Here is a 17,002-nt window from a genome sequence, read left to right as displayed (position 1 = left end):
CAAGGATATTTTAAGCAGCTCTAAACTTAAAATGGATAAATAGTAAATGGTTCATTATATAAGAAACCTGACACTTTTCAGCTTTTAATTTTGCTTCAATATCAATTTCCATATTTCTACTATACTATAAACATGTATTCATAAAAATGCATACTCAGTTTCAAAAGACCAATGAGGAAATACTAAATACATGAGCACTTTAGAGCCTGTTTTGTTTTTTCTCCCCATGTGTCTTTTCCAGCAATACTGTTTCTGAGACCAATAAATTTTTAAGTAAATACGAAACTCAGAGAAATGTTACACATTTTTATAAACAGATCTTAATTCTTAAGCTATGGCACAATGCCTTTTTCCCCCCAAAAGCTTCTAAAGCCAGCTGTATTGCATAGTTTCAGACAGACTAAATTTAGCCAGTTCTGTTCATCAGAGGAATGCTGTGTGTCAGCTACATCAAAGCCCAAGGGCAGCCTGATAAACACTGAATACAGGTCACGTAGCTCTGTAGCTAACAAACTCTAAGAGAGCTTGGACTCGGGGGCATTCAAAGCAGTTTTGTCATCAACAATCTAGTATCCCTTGAGGCCCCACGTCGTTTCAGTTGCTAAGCAACTCCGGTGTTAATGTCTTAGAGGAGAAAAACTTACCAGGCATCTGGCCGTTCATCTGGTTCTGCATGTGTGGTGCAGGAGGACCCCCAGCTACCATTCCATCTGAAGGCATGTTGTGTGAGCGTGGAGGTGGGGGAGGGCCGCTCTGATTCATCCCTCCAGGACCCATAGGCATATTCTGTGTGGGTGGCTGAAAGAAGACAGTTTAGTAAAATAAGAAAAACAGTCAGACTAATATACTAAAGATGCATATGGTATAACAGTTGCCTATACTATTCAGTTGAATAGGGACAAAAACACAAATGCATTTCAACTTATTCTAATGCATTTTAATCATGGACTTAACAACATCATATTTAATATGCTTCACAAGATTCAAAAGACTTCACAAGATCGTCAGCATGAATATATCATCCGACCACCTTACACCAAAAGAACACCATGATTCAAGTATATTCTACTTTACAGTGAAAATTAAAACTTATAACATTCTGTACAAAAAGAATTCTTATTCATTTATGTATAAGGATTTCTAATGTGCCCACTATTGTTGTTATTTAAATTATGTTTTAAAAATTAAGTCTCCTTTCATTATTAATATATTTGGATATATTTACTATTAATGATGAATTTTACCTGAAAAGATATAGTAACAGAAGACTAAGGACCAAAAGCTTCAAAATGTGATATATTTTATACTGTTTGAGGAGGGGGAGTGGTTTTGGAGGGGGAATGTTTTAAACCGCAAAGACTCAGCTCAGCCCAACATTTTTGTGCCGACTACTCCTATGGATTGGAAACATTACTGATGGCCTCCAAGGGTACAGAGACAGCTGCCTCAAAAGGATGCCTTTGGCAAATTTCCTAATGAAAGTGTGAAAAAAATCACTGACTAACCTTGAGAGTTCACAAAAGGGCGAAAGGAAAAACACAGATACAAGGTGCTCTATAACACCTGGCTCCCTTCTTGAGAATATTTGGGTAGAGAAAGCACATAGTTTCTTTCCAAACCCCAGTTTTTTAATCCTACAAGAGGATAGGGAAGTACTGTTCTTTACAAATCTATTTCTGCCTTCTTTCCCTACTTGTCTACATTTTAAACATAATGTCCATTCCTAGAACTTCAGTCATTCTCTTCCTCCCGTATGTTTACTGCGTCTACACCCAGATTTTGTGTTTACACCCAGATTTTGCGAACGCAATCCTCCCTGGCATACTTACCAGATATACATTGTTCTTTAGACATCACAGTAAACACTCAAATCTCCAACCACCTAATAACCACTAACATTTACAAAATTAACCAAGTACTACTCTAATAGCACTCGTTCCAAATTCATAATCTTTATTTCTTCACTACTAAATCCAATCCAATAATGGCTCATTAAATATTTTCTCTTCAATTCTTATCTTAAATTCTTCATCCAATTTGTATTCTTTAAACACTTTGTTTCATTTTCAAAAAACTTACTAAATATCAACTTAGTGTCACATATCTCACTTTAAATCATCCTTTACCATCCTTCAATATGGCTGACTTGGCCCTCTTGCTTGAAAATAAAATTCCTTTCTCCTATATCCTTGTCCAGATTTTCTCTTGAAAATTCATGCTCTCACTCTCAATAGGTATTAGTTTTTCATTTTCTTGTGATTCAATTCATGAAACATCAGTATGCGTGGTTCCCATCATAACAGACTAGCTTGTACCAAACCAACCCTCTTGCTAATAAAAGTTATAAAATCTAGACAAATGTAGAAACCATTTGAAGGCACTGAAGAGTAATGTACACAGAGAGGAACAAGAGGGGCTACAACTCTTTAAAGAATGGAAAAATAGAAAATCAGCCCCATAATCAACTTGGCTTTTCCTTTACTTTGCTGTATAACAGGAAAATAGAGTCCAAGTAGAAAGTGGCAGTCCTACTAGACGGAGAGAAGACAGAATTTTTGGCTAACAGAGAGCTGGAAATTAAAGAACCAAGTTCCAGAGAGGAAGAAACACAAAGAGGGGTAAATTCAAGAAAACGAGCAGAAAACAGCAGTTCGGAAGCAAAAGAGCTGAAAAGAGATTTCAGCTTCTGCCCAATTCGAGGGAGACAAAGATTGGAGTGTAGGCCCCACCAAATCAGAAGGGCCTTCAAAAACAATTCAGTCTCTCTGTTGAGACTTCAAAAAAGCCTCTCCTTGGACTAAGGTAAAAATTGAAACAGATCAGCCCTAACAAGTCAATAAGCCCTCAATTAAAAGTTACAAGGCATTCTAAAAAAATAAGAATAAATGGCCAACACCCATTAGGATGGCTATAATAATTAAAAAAAACAACTGTAGAAAGTAATGTGTGTTGGCAAGAATGCAGAGAAAATCTCTTGTACATGCTGATGGGATTGTAAAAGGGTGCAACTATTGTGGAGAACACTAGCAGTTTCTCAAAGAGTTAAACATAGAGTTACCATATGACCTAGCAATTCCACTCCTGGTATAGACCCAAGAGAACTGAAGACGTACATTCACACAAAACTTATACGTGAATGTTCACAGCAGCACTATTCATAATAGCCAGACGGTAGAAAAAAACCTAAATGTCCTTCAGCTGATGAATTGATAAACAAAATGTGGTAAATATCCACACAATGGAATATTATTCAGCCACAAAATGGAATGAAGTAGTGATACACGCTACAACATGGATAAATCTTGAAAACACTACGCTAAGTGAAGAAGTCAGACTCAAAAGGCCATACATTGTATGATTCCATTTATATCAACTGTCCAGAATAGGCAAAGCCGGAGAGACAGAAAGTAGACTGATCAGTCTTTGCCAGGGGACGGGCAGAGGGGAGAATTGAGGTTGACTGTCAATGGTCATGAGTTTTCTTCTTTGGGGTGATGGTGTCCTAGAATTAGATAATGGTGATGGCTGCACAGCACTATGAATATACTAACACCCACTGAACTGTATACAGGGATTCCTCATTTTATTGTGCTTCACAGATACCATGTTTTTCTACAAATCAGAGGTCTGTGGCAACCCTGTGTGGAACAAGTGGATCGGCACCATTTTTCCAACAGCATCTGCTCATTTCGTGTCTTTGTGTCACATTTTGATAATTTTCACAATACTTCAAACTTTTTCATGATTATTATATATGTTATGGTGGTCTGTGAGCAGTACCCTTTAATGTTACTATTGCAAAAAGATTATCACTCACTGAAGGTTCAGATTATGGTTAGCATTTTTTAGCAATAAAATATTTTTTAATTAAGGTATGTACATTGATTTTTAGACACAGTGCTACTGCATACTTCATAGACTACAGTACAGTCTAAACATAACTTTTATATGCTCTGGGAAACTGAAAAATTTCTGTAACTAGCTTTATTGCAATATTCACTGTACTGTGGTGGTCTGGAACTGAATCCACAATATCTCTGAGGGGTGCCTGTACATTTAAAGGTTAAAATGATGAACCTCATGTTATGCGAATTTCATCTCCATTTAAAAAAAACAAAAGAGTAGATGGACAACAAATAGAAATAATAGAAAACAGGAGAAGACACATAGGTCATTCACATTTTAGAGTTATCTGAGAGACTTTAAAAATGACTGATTGATATATTCAAGGCAAAAAACAAACAGGACAAATGGAGAATTTCAGCAAAGCCTAGAATTCTTAAGTCAAAGGGAGCAACAGACATATAGAAAATACAACACATCAAAAAGATATAAAGGAGAGAAAATATGAGCAGAAAATGTAAAGAAAGACATGTACGTCATGGTGAAAAGGCCTAAAACACATCTAACTGGAGTTACAAAAGTAGAAGAGAGGGAATTCCCTGGAGGTCCAGAGGTTAGGACTCCGTGCTCTCACTGCCAAGGACATGGGCTTGATACCTGGTTGGGGAGCTAAAATCCCACAAGCCATGCAGTGCAGACAAAAAAAGAGAAAAAATGTAGAGAAGAGAAAATAACACATAAGCAATAAGAATACTGCTCAAGAATTTTCCAAAGCTAACAAAAGACATGAGTCTCTAGCAAACGTATGAAGCGCTACAAACCTCAGCAGGATATGAAGAAAACCATGGCTAGATACTTCAAAGTCCTAAAAACCAAAGTCAAAGTGAAAATCTTAAAAGTAGCCAGGGAAAATAAAACACATTACCTTCAGGTGGATGGCAATTAGCCTAAAAACCTATTTTTTATCAGAAATAATGGAAATAGAATATTTTAAAAATGACATCTATAAAGTGCTAAGACAGAAAAAGAAAATAATCAACAACCAACCTAGAATTCTATACTAAGAGAAAATAACCTCCAAACACAAAAATGAAACAATAATAGTTTCAGATGAACAAAAGCTAAGATAACCTGTAACAAATGAAGAGAATTCATCCAGCTAAATGAAAACGGCACAAAACTAGAGGGATTAATAGGAATGGAAAGGTAAATATGTAGATAAATAAAAATACTAACATTTAAAATAATAGTGGGACTTTCCTGGTGGCACAGTGGTTAAGAATCTGCCTGCCAGTGCAGGGGACATGGGTTCGAACCCTGGTCTGGGAAGATCCCACATGCCGCAGAGCAACTGAGCCCGTGCACCACAACTACTGAGCCTGCGCTCTATAGCCCGTGAGCCACAACTACTGAGCCCACGTGCCACAACTACTGAAGCCCGTGTGCCGAGAGCCTGTGCTCCACAACAAGAGAAGCATGCACACGGCAACAAAGAGTAACTCCCGCTCGCCACAACTAGAGAAAGCCCACGTGCAGCAACAAAGACCCAACGCAGCCAAAAATAAAGAAATTAATTTAATTAAATAATAGTAACAATGAATAGTATAGTTTAAACATATGTAGAAGTATAAAATATGACAAGACTAACATAAAGGACAGCAGAATTCATGAAGTTATATTGTTGCAAGTTTCCTGTATTTTTCAGCAACTGTTAAAAGTACAAATTTGAGCGGAATCTAATAAACCAAGGATGCATATTGTAATCTGTTAGGCAACTACTTAAAAATGCATATGCACATATAAAAAATGTATAACTGAAAAACTAGAAGAGAGGAACAAATAATGCTTGACTAATTCAAAGAAGGACCAGAAAGAGACAAATAGGAAACTAGTATCAGGGTGATAGACGGAAAGCCTACTATATCATGTTCAACGTTAAATATATATAGACCCCTCATTTCAATAAAATAACAAAATTATTTTTTAAAACGCTCAACTATATTCTGTTCACAAGAGATCCACTTTAAACTTAAGGACACATATGTGTTAAAAGAAAAAGAATACTATGGGGGCTTCCCTGGTGGCACAGTGGTTGGGAGTCCGCCTGACGATGCAGGGGACACGGGTTCGTGCCCCGGTCTGGGAAGATCCCACATGCCGTGGAGCGGCTGGGCCCATGAGCCATGGCTGCTGGGCTTGCACGTCTGGAGCCTGTGCTCCGCAGCAGCAAAGGCCACAGCAGTGAGAGGCCCGCGTACTGCAAAAAAAAAAAAAGAATACTATGTAAACTCTAATCAAAAGTATGGTGATGGGGCTTCCCTAGTGGCGCAGTGGTTGAGAGTCCACCTGCTGATGCAGGGAACACGGGTTCGTGCCAGGGTCCGGGAGGATCCCACATGCTGCGGAGCAGCTGGGCCTGTGAGCCATGGCCGCTGTGCCTGCGCGTCGGGAGCCTGTGCTCCGCAACGGGAAAGGCCACAACAGTGAGAGGCCCGCGTACCGCAAAAAAAAAAAAAAAAAAAAAGTATGGTGATGTAACCATACATTAGATAGTTGACTTAAATCAAGACATATTACTGAAGGAATTCCCTGGCAGTCCAGTTAGGACTCTGTGCTTCCATTGCAGGGAACTAAGATCCCACAAGCCACGCAGTGTGACCAAATAAACAAATAAATAAAATAAAAAGGAATACTACTAGAAATACTAAAAGGATAGTTTATTATAATAAAAGGATCGATTCAACAGAAATGTAACAATCATAAATTTGCATACATCTCATAATTGCAGTTTCAAAATCTATAACATAAAAGGAAAAACGGAATAATCCATAATAATGGTTGGAGATTTTAATATACTTCTTCTAGTAACTGACAGAACAAGGAGACCAAAAAAACAACAAACAAATGAAAAAAAAACCCTGAGAATATGAAAGATTTGACATCATTATTAACAACTCGATGTAATTAACATGCATAGACTACTATATTCAACAATTGCATAATACACATTCTTCTCAAATACTCAAGGAATATAGACCAAACTAGGTCATATACAGGACCACAGGGCAAGTCAACAAATAACAAATGATTGAAATCTTATGCTGTATGTTTTGAGCACAGTGAAATTAAACTAGAAATCAATAACAAAACCAATAACCTGTTAGTTAATGAAGAAATAACAATGGAAATTAGAAAATACGTTTAACTGAATGGTAATGAAAATGCAACATCAAAATTTGTGAGATGCAGCTACAGCTATGCTAAAAGGAAAATTTATAGCTTTAAAATGCATATTTAAAATTCATTTTTAAGAAAAGTTGAAAAATTAATGATATAAGCTTCTACGTGCAGTAGCTAGGAAAAGACATCAGTCAAACCCAAAGTAGTATAATGAAGGAAATAAAATAGACAAGTACTCAATGAACCATATACAATCTTCCAGAGAACACAAAAATGCAGAACAATTCCCAATCCTTAATGAGGTCACCAAAACTCTGACACCAAAACCTCAAAATGACATTACAAGAAAGAAATTTACAGGCCAATATTTCTCATGAACAGACATAAAAATCCTAAACAAAATTTTGCAAATCAAATATAGACTGTATTAAAAAGACGATACATTATATAACCAATGGAATTTATTCCAGGAGTGCAGGCTGATTTAACTTTTGGAAATTGATCATTGTAACTCACCAAATTACCAAAATAAAATTCATATAATCATCTCAATAAAGGAAAATGATGTGATAAAATTCAACACCCACTAAAGACTTTAAAAAACTAACAGGAGCATCCTTAATCTAACAAATCTAGTTTACAAAAAAAATGTATACTCAATATCATCTTACTGATGAAATACTGGACTTTCAGGAAAGAAAACAAGAATTCAGGAACAAGACAAGACTATCCATTAACACCAAGACTATTCAACAAAATAAATAAACCAATAAACAAATCAGTAGTATAAAAAAAAAGTAGGAAAAAAATAAGAAGGAATAAAAGATTGGAAAAGACATAATTATTATTCAAAGATGACATGATTGAATGCATAGAAAACCCCAAGAAAATCTGTAACAAACTATGAGAATCACTAAGGTAACTAGAGACAAGGTCAATATATAAAAATCAACTGTATTTCTATATATTGCCAATAAACTAGAAAATTAAAATTTAAAAGATGATACCATGTATAATAGCATCCAAAAAAACTGAATAGCTAGGAACAAACCTAGCAAGATATGTGCAATACTTCTACACTGTGACAATGTTGAGAGAAATTAAGGAGTTTACTAAACAGAGGGATATGACATCTTCATTGACTGGAAGACTAAATATTGTGGAGATATCAGTTTCTCCAATGTTGACTTAGAGATTCCATGTAATCTCAATCAAAATCCCAACAGGCTTGCTGTAGAAATTAACAAGCTGACTGTAAAATTTATATGGAAATACAAAAGACAAAATAGCCAGGACACTCAAAGAACAACACTATCTGCTGCTATAATTAAGATATTGGTTGGTGCAAGGACAGATAAACAAACCAAAAGAATAAAAAGACCAACAGAATAGAGTTGAGGAACAGTGTAACACATACAGTCACGTTACAACAAAACGACTTATATTCAATGGGTAAAAACTGATCTTTCCAATAAATGGTACCGGATAAGTTGAATATCATATGAACAAAAATGAACCCTGACTCCTAGCTCAGATCATAAACAAATTTAATTTGCAATGAATCATGGATAGACAAACTTTTAGAAGAATGCATAGGCATATCTTCATGACCCTGATACAAGAAAATATGTCTTAAACAAGATACAGAAAAGAAATAAAAAAGATTGATAAACTGGATTTCATTTAAATTAGAAACTCTGTTCATCCAAAGACATCATAAAGAGAATAAAAAAGCAACTTTCGAACTGGAAGAAGGTATCTGCAATATATATAGCCAATAAAAGATTTATATCTAGAATAAAGAACCCCTACAAATAAATTTTAAAAAAGAAAACCCAATGGAAAATGGGCAAAAAACAGGCATCGGAAAACTTTTCTGGAATGGCAGCATTGTTCTATATCCTGATTGTAGTGGTGGTTACATGGATTTGTCAAAATTAATCCATCTATACAATTTAAATGAATGAATTTTATTCTCTGTAAATTATACCTCAAATGTCATTTCCTCAAGGAAGACCACCAGAATCATCAGCCCCCAATATCTGCTCCCTTAGTCCTAGATGCCCTTCCTTCATAGCATTTACAATTGGCACTTAAAATGTTTGTGTAATTACTTAATTAATGTCTGCCGACCACACTGTATGTTAATTTCTGTTAGGACTCAGTCCATAATTATATTTGCCTATCACTGTAGCCCCCAATCATCTAGTGTAAAATATGGTACTCAATAAAGATTTGTTAAATGAAGAAATGATTTTAAAATATAGCATTTCAAAATTAAATCAGAGGCCAGTATCTTTGTGGTAATTTTCATGTTTTTTAATTGTCAAAATTCCCTATTCTACCTCATCTCCATCTGGAAGTCTATCAGACATCTCAACTTAAAATCTACAACACTGACTCCCTGATATCTCTGCCTCAGCCTCAAATCCCTTTACCCAACAGTATCAGCTGATGGCAATTTCATCCGTCCAGTTGCTCTGAAAACCATGGGGTCATCTTTGACACTTTTCTTCTTACACTCTGCCCCCTACGTCCAATTTTCAACATATCCTTTGATCTCTACCTTTAACATATACTCAACAGTTTGACCACTTCTACCACTACGTCTTCTGCTACCACCCTGCTACCAGCCACCATCACCTCTCTCATGTTGATTACTGCAAGGGCCTCCTTACTGGATTTCCTGCTCCGACCCACACTTCTCCATAGTAAATTCTCCACGCAGTAAGCAGAATGAGCTTATTAAAATATACCAATTCACTCTTCGGCTCAAAATCCTCCAAGGGCTTCCGATTTCAGAGTGAAAAAGTCCTTACAATAGTCTACACAATAGGTTCTGTTCATATAAGCTCCTTATTCTGTCCCAGCCACAACAGCCTTCATGTTGTTCCTTCAACAAGCCAGGCACAGTTTCACTTCAGGAGCTTTCCACTGCTTCTTTCCTCTGCCTAAAACATTCTTCCTCAAGTCTTAGCTCAGATGTCACCTTCTCAAAGAGGTATACCCTGACCAGTCTACTTCATATTACAAATTCCATCCCCTGCCTCCAGTATTCCCAATACACCTCTCCCTCTCCTATTTGTTTTCCTTTTCCTTAGCTCTTTCCATTGTCCAACAGACTACGTGATTTAATTATTTGTTATGCCTGCCTCGTTTGCTAGAATATAAAACCCAAGAGAGCAGGAATGTTTTGCTCACTGACGTTTCAAAAACTATTGCCTGACACACAGCAGGCACTTAATACTTAGTAAATAAATGAAGAAACCATCAAATTTAAATGATTTACTATAAAACTAAAAATAATTTTGACTATAAAATTATCTTCAATATTTCTTTAGAATACAAAAAAACTGAAAAATACAAATTTTAGTTTAACAATTCTTCATCTGTATAACTATCATTAGTATAGCTGTCATTAAAATAGTTTCCCAAAGGAGGCACTAAAGTGACATGTAGAAATAGATTTAAAAATAAATTATTCAAAACAGGTTATACATATTTTACATATATAGATACATATACACAGATAAAATACTTCCAAAAGTTGATAAAGAGATGATCCCTATACACACAAAAGACTCTTGATTAGTCAACCAAGACTGGATCCAAAAGCCCCATCTGTATCATATTTGCCTTAGTTCCTAGTCCTAAAATCAGTCTCCCCAAAATGAATTTTACACATATCTGAAACAGTTTAGGAAGGTCTCCTCGATTCCTCATTCGTGCCTACAAGAAATTTCAGGATGCCACCATGGGTAGCCTTGAATTTATGCTGGCTTTTGACCTCACCAATTGATTTCTTCAATTTAACAATCTCATAAATTGTCATATGGCACCTTGTTCCAAAGAAGACAGCTAATATTCAGTCCTATCGTAAAATGTGATCAGTTTAACTTTCATAACTAATAATATCTCCCAGTTATTTTCACAGCATTTTGATTCTTCAACTGTCCTAAAGGCTTAGGCCCCAGAATGACTGACCTACTAAAAATACTCTCCCCAGTTTTAGTACTAGGTTCCCCACTAAATTCAACTTTATGAAACAGCAAACATTTTTACCATAACAAATCCAACATTACACTTTGTCTCAGCTCTGAAAAACCAAGTCTTCCAGACCCTGATGATGTTAACCACTAAACAATCACTCCAGAACCATATAATCTAAAGAACAAAAAGTAAATGTCTTTTTCTTCACAGACCAGAAGATTTCTCTAGAGTATTCTTTCAAAAGAAAAGAAAAAAATAAATAAACTAATCTACTCCGGAAACACTGGGAGACAGGACCCTAAGCCTTTCTTTTTTTTTTTTCGGTCTCTCACTGTTGTGGTCTCTCCCATTGCGGAGCACAGGCTCCGGACGCGCAGGCTCAGCAGCCATGGCTCACGGGCCCAGCTGCTCCGCGGCATGTGGGGTCTTCCCGGACCGGGGCACGAACCCGTGTCCCCTGCATCCGCAGGCGGACTCTCAACCACTGCGCCACCAGGGAAGCCCTAAGCCTTTCTTAAAGTTGTAATAATACCACCCATTAAGAAATATATATTTGGCTTGGGACTTCCCTGGTGACGCAGTGCCAACGCAGGGGACACAGGTTCAAGCCCTGGACCGGGAAGATCCCACATGCTGCGGAGCAACTAAGCCCATGCGCCGCAACTACTGAGCCTGTGTTCTAGAGCCCACGAGCCACAACTACTGAAGCCTGCGCACCTAGAGCCCGTGCTCCGCAACAAGAGAAGCCACTGCAATGAGAAGCCCGCACACCGCAACAAAGAGCAACCCCTGCTCACTGCAACTAGAGAATGCCTGTGTGCAGCAATGAAGACCCAGCACAACCAAAACTAATAAATAAATAAATACATTTTTTTTTAAAAAATGAAGAAATATATGTTTGCTTGATCTTGAATTTTTTAAATATTGTTTTTGTATCTATACCAGCCTGGCTAAATTACAAAAATAATGTGTAATCATTATAAAAATAGAAACAATACACACGGGAACCATTGCTAAAAGCTTGGTATGCACATCTCCAGAATCTTTTTCAAAATTCATATATATAAACATATATTTAGCTTTTAAAAGTAGGGTCACACTATCCTGTTATTAATTCTACTGTAGGTATTATCCTATATCAGCATATAATTCAATCTCATGCAAAAGTACAGAACTCAACTGAATAAGATATAACAGTTTTTAACCCATCCTCACTACTGACAGTTTTTCCTTATATTGTTTCATTATTTTGCCAATAAAAATAATGCTTAAACAACCCTGTACAAATACTTTTCTGTACTTATTCTGTGCAAATAAGAATAAATTACTTAATTTCCAACATTTAGGTTCTTTACTTTCTTAGCTATATGGCAAACAAATTCTGCTCTTTATAGAGGTGAGCTAGATACATTATTTTCAATTAATAACAAAGGGACAACCTTTAGGTTCTCTAGTACATTTATAAGCTTCATTCACTAATATAGTTCTGCAAGAAAATTACACACACATTTGTATTTCTCGCAGTAAGAGATATATCCAATTTCTTTACATATTTGGACTCAGACAGTCTTCTGAATTTTATATATGCTATCCAGCAAATAGTTAACATGATTTTTCCTAGGATTCTAAAAAGACAAGATAGGCAACAATGTTGGCAAAATGCTCCCTATCATACATTAATGTAGAGAAATGTGCCCCCATAAATCAATTCTCTATGAAATACAGGGTTACCTCCTTTATGAAACCTTCCCTAATCCTCAACAGAACTAATTACTTCTATGTTTCAAATGTACTTTAAATATACATAATTCTAAAATAGCTTTTAAGTGTACTATAGAATTACTATCTGCTGTCTTTAATATCATTTATAGAACTTTTTGGCATATAAGATACACATTTCAAAAGACCATTTCACCTGTAGTCTTGCTTCTGTTTTTAATACCAAAATGTCTTAATTAGACACCTTTTATTTTGCAGCACTTTATTAGGTAGAAGAGAAAGAAGACAGCTGTGGCTGGTGAAAGAAAGGGGCGTAGTCTGAGATGATCACTATGTTTCTGACTAAAAGAACTCAGTGCTCTCACTACTCACTTGAGATAGGAAATAGCAAAATGGCTGTGCACTTTTTTTTCCTTTAACAGCAAGGAACAGAGCGGGAACTGAGACGGATGACTTCTGCCTACATTGTGTGGAGAGGCCTGTAAAATATCCAAACTGGTTATGTCAAGTGGAAGCTACATTCATGGGGCACACTTGGGCAAGAAGATACATATTTGGGAGCCAAGAATATGGAGGGGAACATCAAGTCAAGAATATAAAAAACCAGGAGTGTGGGTGAAATCTCCCAGGAAGGGTGTGTATAGTAAAAAGTTGTTCAAGTACAGATCATCAACATTTGATAGGCAGGTAAAACATAGGGAGCCGAGCAACTAGAAAGGTAAAAAAGAAAACTATCACAGAAGTTAAAGAATACAAGTTTCAACGTTATCACACTGACCAAATAAATATGATCATGTTCATCAAACACTTAAGACATGCTGAAAATGCTGACAATATTGAAGAAAAGTTCTTTCCATAATTCTAAATAAGAACTTAAACCCTTTCATTAAAAAAACTGTAATAAAAAGACAAGGTACAGAACAGTGTGTATGGCAAGCAAGGTTCTACCTGCCTAGAAAAGAAGTGGAAAGTATGTATTTACATTGGCTTTTATTTGCATAAAAAGCAGGTATAAGACAGAGGTGGGAGTAGGCTTCTGTATGACTTTTTGTAGTTTTTAATGTTCTAACCACATCAAAGTATTACCTGTGCTAAAAATTAAGTTAAAATTTATAAATGGGGCTTCCCTGGTGGCGCAGTGGTTGAGAGTCCGCCTGCCGATGCAGGGGACACGGGTTCATGCCCCGGTCTGGGAGGATCCCACATGCCGCGGAGCGGCTGGGCCCATGAGCCATGGCCACTGGGCCTGCGCGTCCAGAGCCTGTGCTCCGCAAGCGGGAGAGGCCACGGCAGTGAGAGGCCCACATACCACAAAAAAAAAAAAAAAAAAAAAAAAAAAATTTATAAATGAAATAAACTCTGCTAATCTTTAAAATGTTCCACAACGCTAACGACGTGTTCCCACGTGTTCCTTCACTTCACTTGGATCACACCTGTAAACAGTAAATCCTATAATATCAAATTTTAGTCAGTGAAATACCTTAACAGATGGATGCTCTGCCAGCACAGTAACTGAACCTGAAGACAAATATATTATCGTTTTTACTGACACTTGTGTAAGGAAAGGCTGATCAAGTGCCCGATGCTAACTCAAAACATCAAGTGTGGTATCACCAAAAAATGAAATTTAGGAAATAAAAAATATATAAAATGTAAGGCTACTCCCTCTAACCAATTTTCATTACTAGTTAAGACTTTTATTTTTTGGACAGAACACCTATTAAACAAAAATGATCTTTAATACTTTTAAAATTCAAGTGTATCTGATTAAATTAGAGATTTCTTTAAACAATGCTCATATGAATTAAGTGAAAAGCAAGACAAGTAATTCCAATCAACTTTCAGCTTTCTTTTAAAATTAAATGCATACCATAAAAAGAAATGAAATTGAGTTTATTTGTAGTGAGGTAGATGGACTTAGAGACTGTCATACAGAGTCAAGTAAGTGAGAAAGAGAAAAACAAATACCGTATGCTAACACATACATATGGAATCTTACCAAAAAAAACGGTTCTGAAGAACACTCAGGCAGGACAGGAACAAAGACGCAGACGTAGAGAATGGACTTGAGGACACGGGGAGGGGGAAGGGTAAGATGGGACGAAGTAAGAGAGTGGCACGGACATATATACACTACCAAATGTTAAATAGATAGCTTGTGGGAAGCAGCTGCATAGCACAGGGAGATCAGCTTGGTGCTTTGTGTCCACCTAGAGGGGTGGGATAGGGAGGGTGGGAGGGAGACGCAAGAGGGAGGGGATATGAGGATATATGTATACATATAGCTGATTCACTTTGTCATACAGCAGAAATTAACACACCATTGTAAAGCAATTATACTCCAATAAAGATGTTAAAAAAAAAAACTTGATTCTACAAATATATGCTTTGCCTTCTTCCATACTGACAAAAGAAAATTAAATGCATACATACTCAATCTTAGGGAATGGCATTAATGTCACTCGAGTCTCCAAACTCCTTCCTTATCCTGCATATGTATTCAGTAACTGAAACCTGCTAATCTTCTTTCAAATTCTCCTTAATCTGACTTCTCTTTCCATTTACACATTCCAATTGCGTACTACCTTCATCTTCATCACCATCAATATTTACGGAGTACCTCCTACATACTGGACACCATGAATTGTCTGAATCAATCCTTCATTTAACAGCATTACAGAATAAGCATTATCTTTCTCATACTGTAAAAATGGCCATGGTACACATCAAATGAAGGTGATACTACAGAAATAGGAATCATATTTTTCCAAAGTTTTGCATATCCTCAAACATCACTGGATATTCCATTTAAAATGCTTAGCAATATAAAATCCTCAATTCCTAGTTACACAATAGAATCACCTGAGAAGCTTTTAAAATGTGCAACCAAGGTAAAGAAACACTAGACTATGTGATTATCCAAGCTCCTTCCAGTTCTAAAACTTTTAATTCTGTAGAAATATTTCTAGACTGTATGCCTTCAAAATGAACTACCACAATAAAAAGACTATTTTCTCCCCAAAGAAAAATTAAATCAATGGATAAAAGCTTTTTTTTTTAAATTGTTCTCTCATAATTCTTTCTTAAATCAATGGTGCTTACTACTTCATAATACTAGCAGAAGACAAAAATAAACTAACAATAACTAATATTAGCCTAAAACTTAGAAATGCAATTTCTTCAAAGTACATTTGTAGGAAGGACTTACATATACATAATATAGTCATATTTTCTACTGGCAAAATTGTTCCTAGTTCATATAATGAAAATAATTATGTCAATAGTTCATGTTGTTTCAGAAAGTATACCAACTCTGAAAACCAACATTCTAATCATGCCTCCAACAGTTACCAAGGTAGACAGGACCCTATATACCTCTACTAAATGGAGTCAGAATAGTGTAAATTTTGAATTATGTCAGTTTTGTACAAATATTTGGTCTCTTTCAATGCCACCTCAGCTGTCAGGTACACTGCTTGTAAGTATGCCTGCCTATGGAATACACTCTCCAAGTTCTGATGTGTGATTTGCTGCTTTTTGGCTATGGGCTTAAAATTGAAAAAGCAAACTTGTTCAAATATGTGTAAGACTAAGAATAGTTTCTGTTACAAACTTACAATGCCTTTGAAATAAGAAAAGAATACCCAGGGCCCAAACTAAGAAGCAAAATGCCTAAGTGTTAGTACACTGGCTTTTTAAATTGTTTTTCTCCTTTTAGGTCTTTTTCCATTTATTCCTGGTTTTTTAATTCTCGACTTTCTTTCAAATAGGAGAAGTTTGCTAGATCTGGTCTTGTTCCAGATACATGAAATATTACTATAAATATATAATTCCTCTTTTGGGAGGACATTAAAAAACGTAAAAGTTGAGCATACGTATAATCATGAGCACATTACTAACCAGTTAAATAAAGTGAAAAACGCCGTTCTGGAAAACTTCAGTAAAATCACCCTAAAACATACAGTCCTTTTTCAGGGTCAAAATTTCTCCAACTACAGTTAGTAAGTAGTATATTTTATCCCTTTTGGCAGATTGGTAGTATGTATTCTACTATTCTAGTTTTCTCAAATTCACCTTTCTTCCTATTTCATTTCTAATCCAACTGCTTTCCTTCTTGCTGATTTTCCCCCTCTTTAGGCCCGCTTTTATTATTGGTCCAACTCTCTGTTGTTACCCCTACTATGAGTATCTATTTATTTCTAGGCTCTCTAAAACCCCTCTTCCTTTGTTAACTTAGCTTCCCAAGCAACCTAATCTTCAAAATACCCAT

The 17,002-nt window shown here is 36.2% G+C and overlaps 1 protein-coding gene across 1 annotated transcript in view; it reads right to left on the bottom strand.

The window, feature by feature from the left end:
• SS18 (SS18 subunit of BAF chromatin remodeling complex) overlaps positions 1–17,002 on the bottom strand; it is a 76,200-nt gene that overhangs the window by 37,971 nt on the left and 21,227 nt on the right. The window contains exon 4 of the mRNA XM_065889289.1: positions 645–798. Coding sequence (XP_065745361.1) covers positions 645–798 — 154 coding nt within the window. The remainder of the gene's footprint in view (positions 1–644; positions 799–17,002) is intronic.

This window comes from Phocoena phocoena, chromosome 13 (genome assembly GCF_963924675.1).
Source record: "Phocoena phocoena chromosome 13, mPhoPho1.1, whole genome shotgun sequence".
In the NCBI taxonomy this organism is placed as follows: domain Eukaryota; kingdom Metazoa; phylum Chordata; class Mammalia; order Artiodactyla; family Phocoenidae; genus Phocoena; species Phocoena phocoena.
This window is presented reverse-complemented; position numbering and strand designations above follow the sequence as displayed.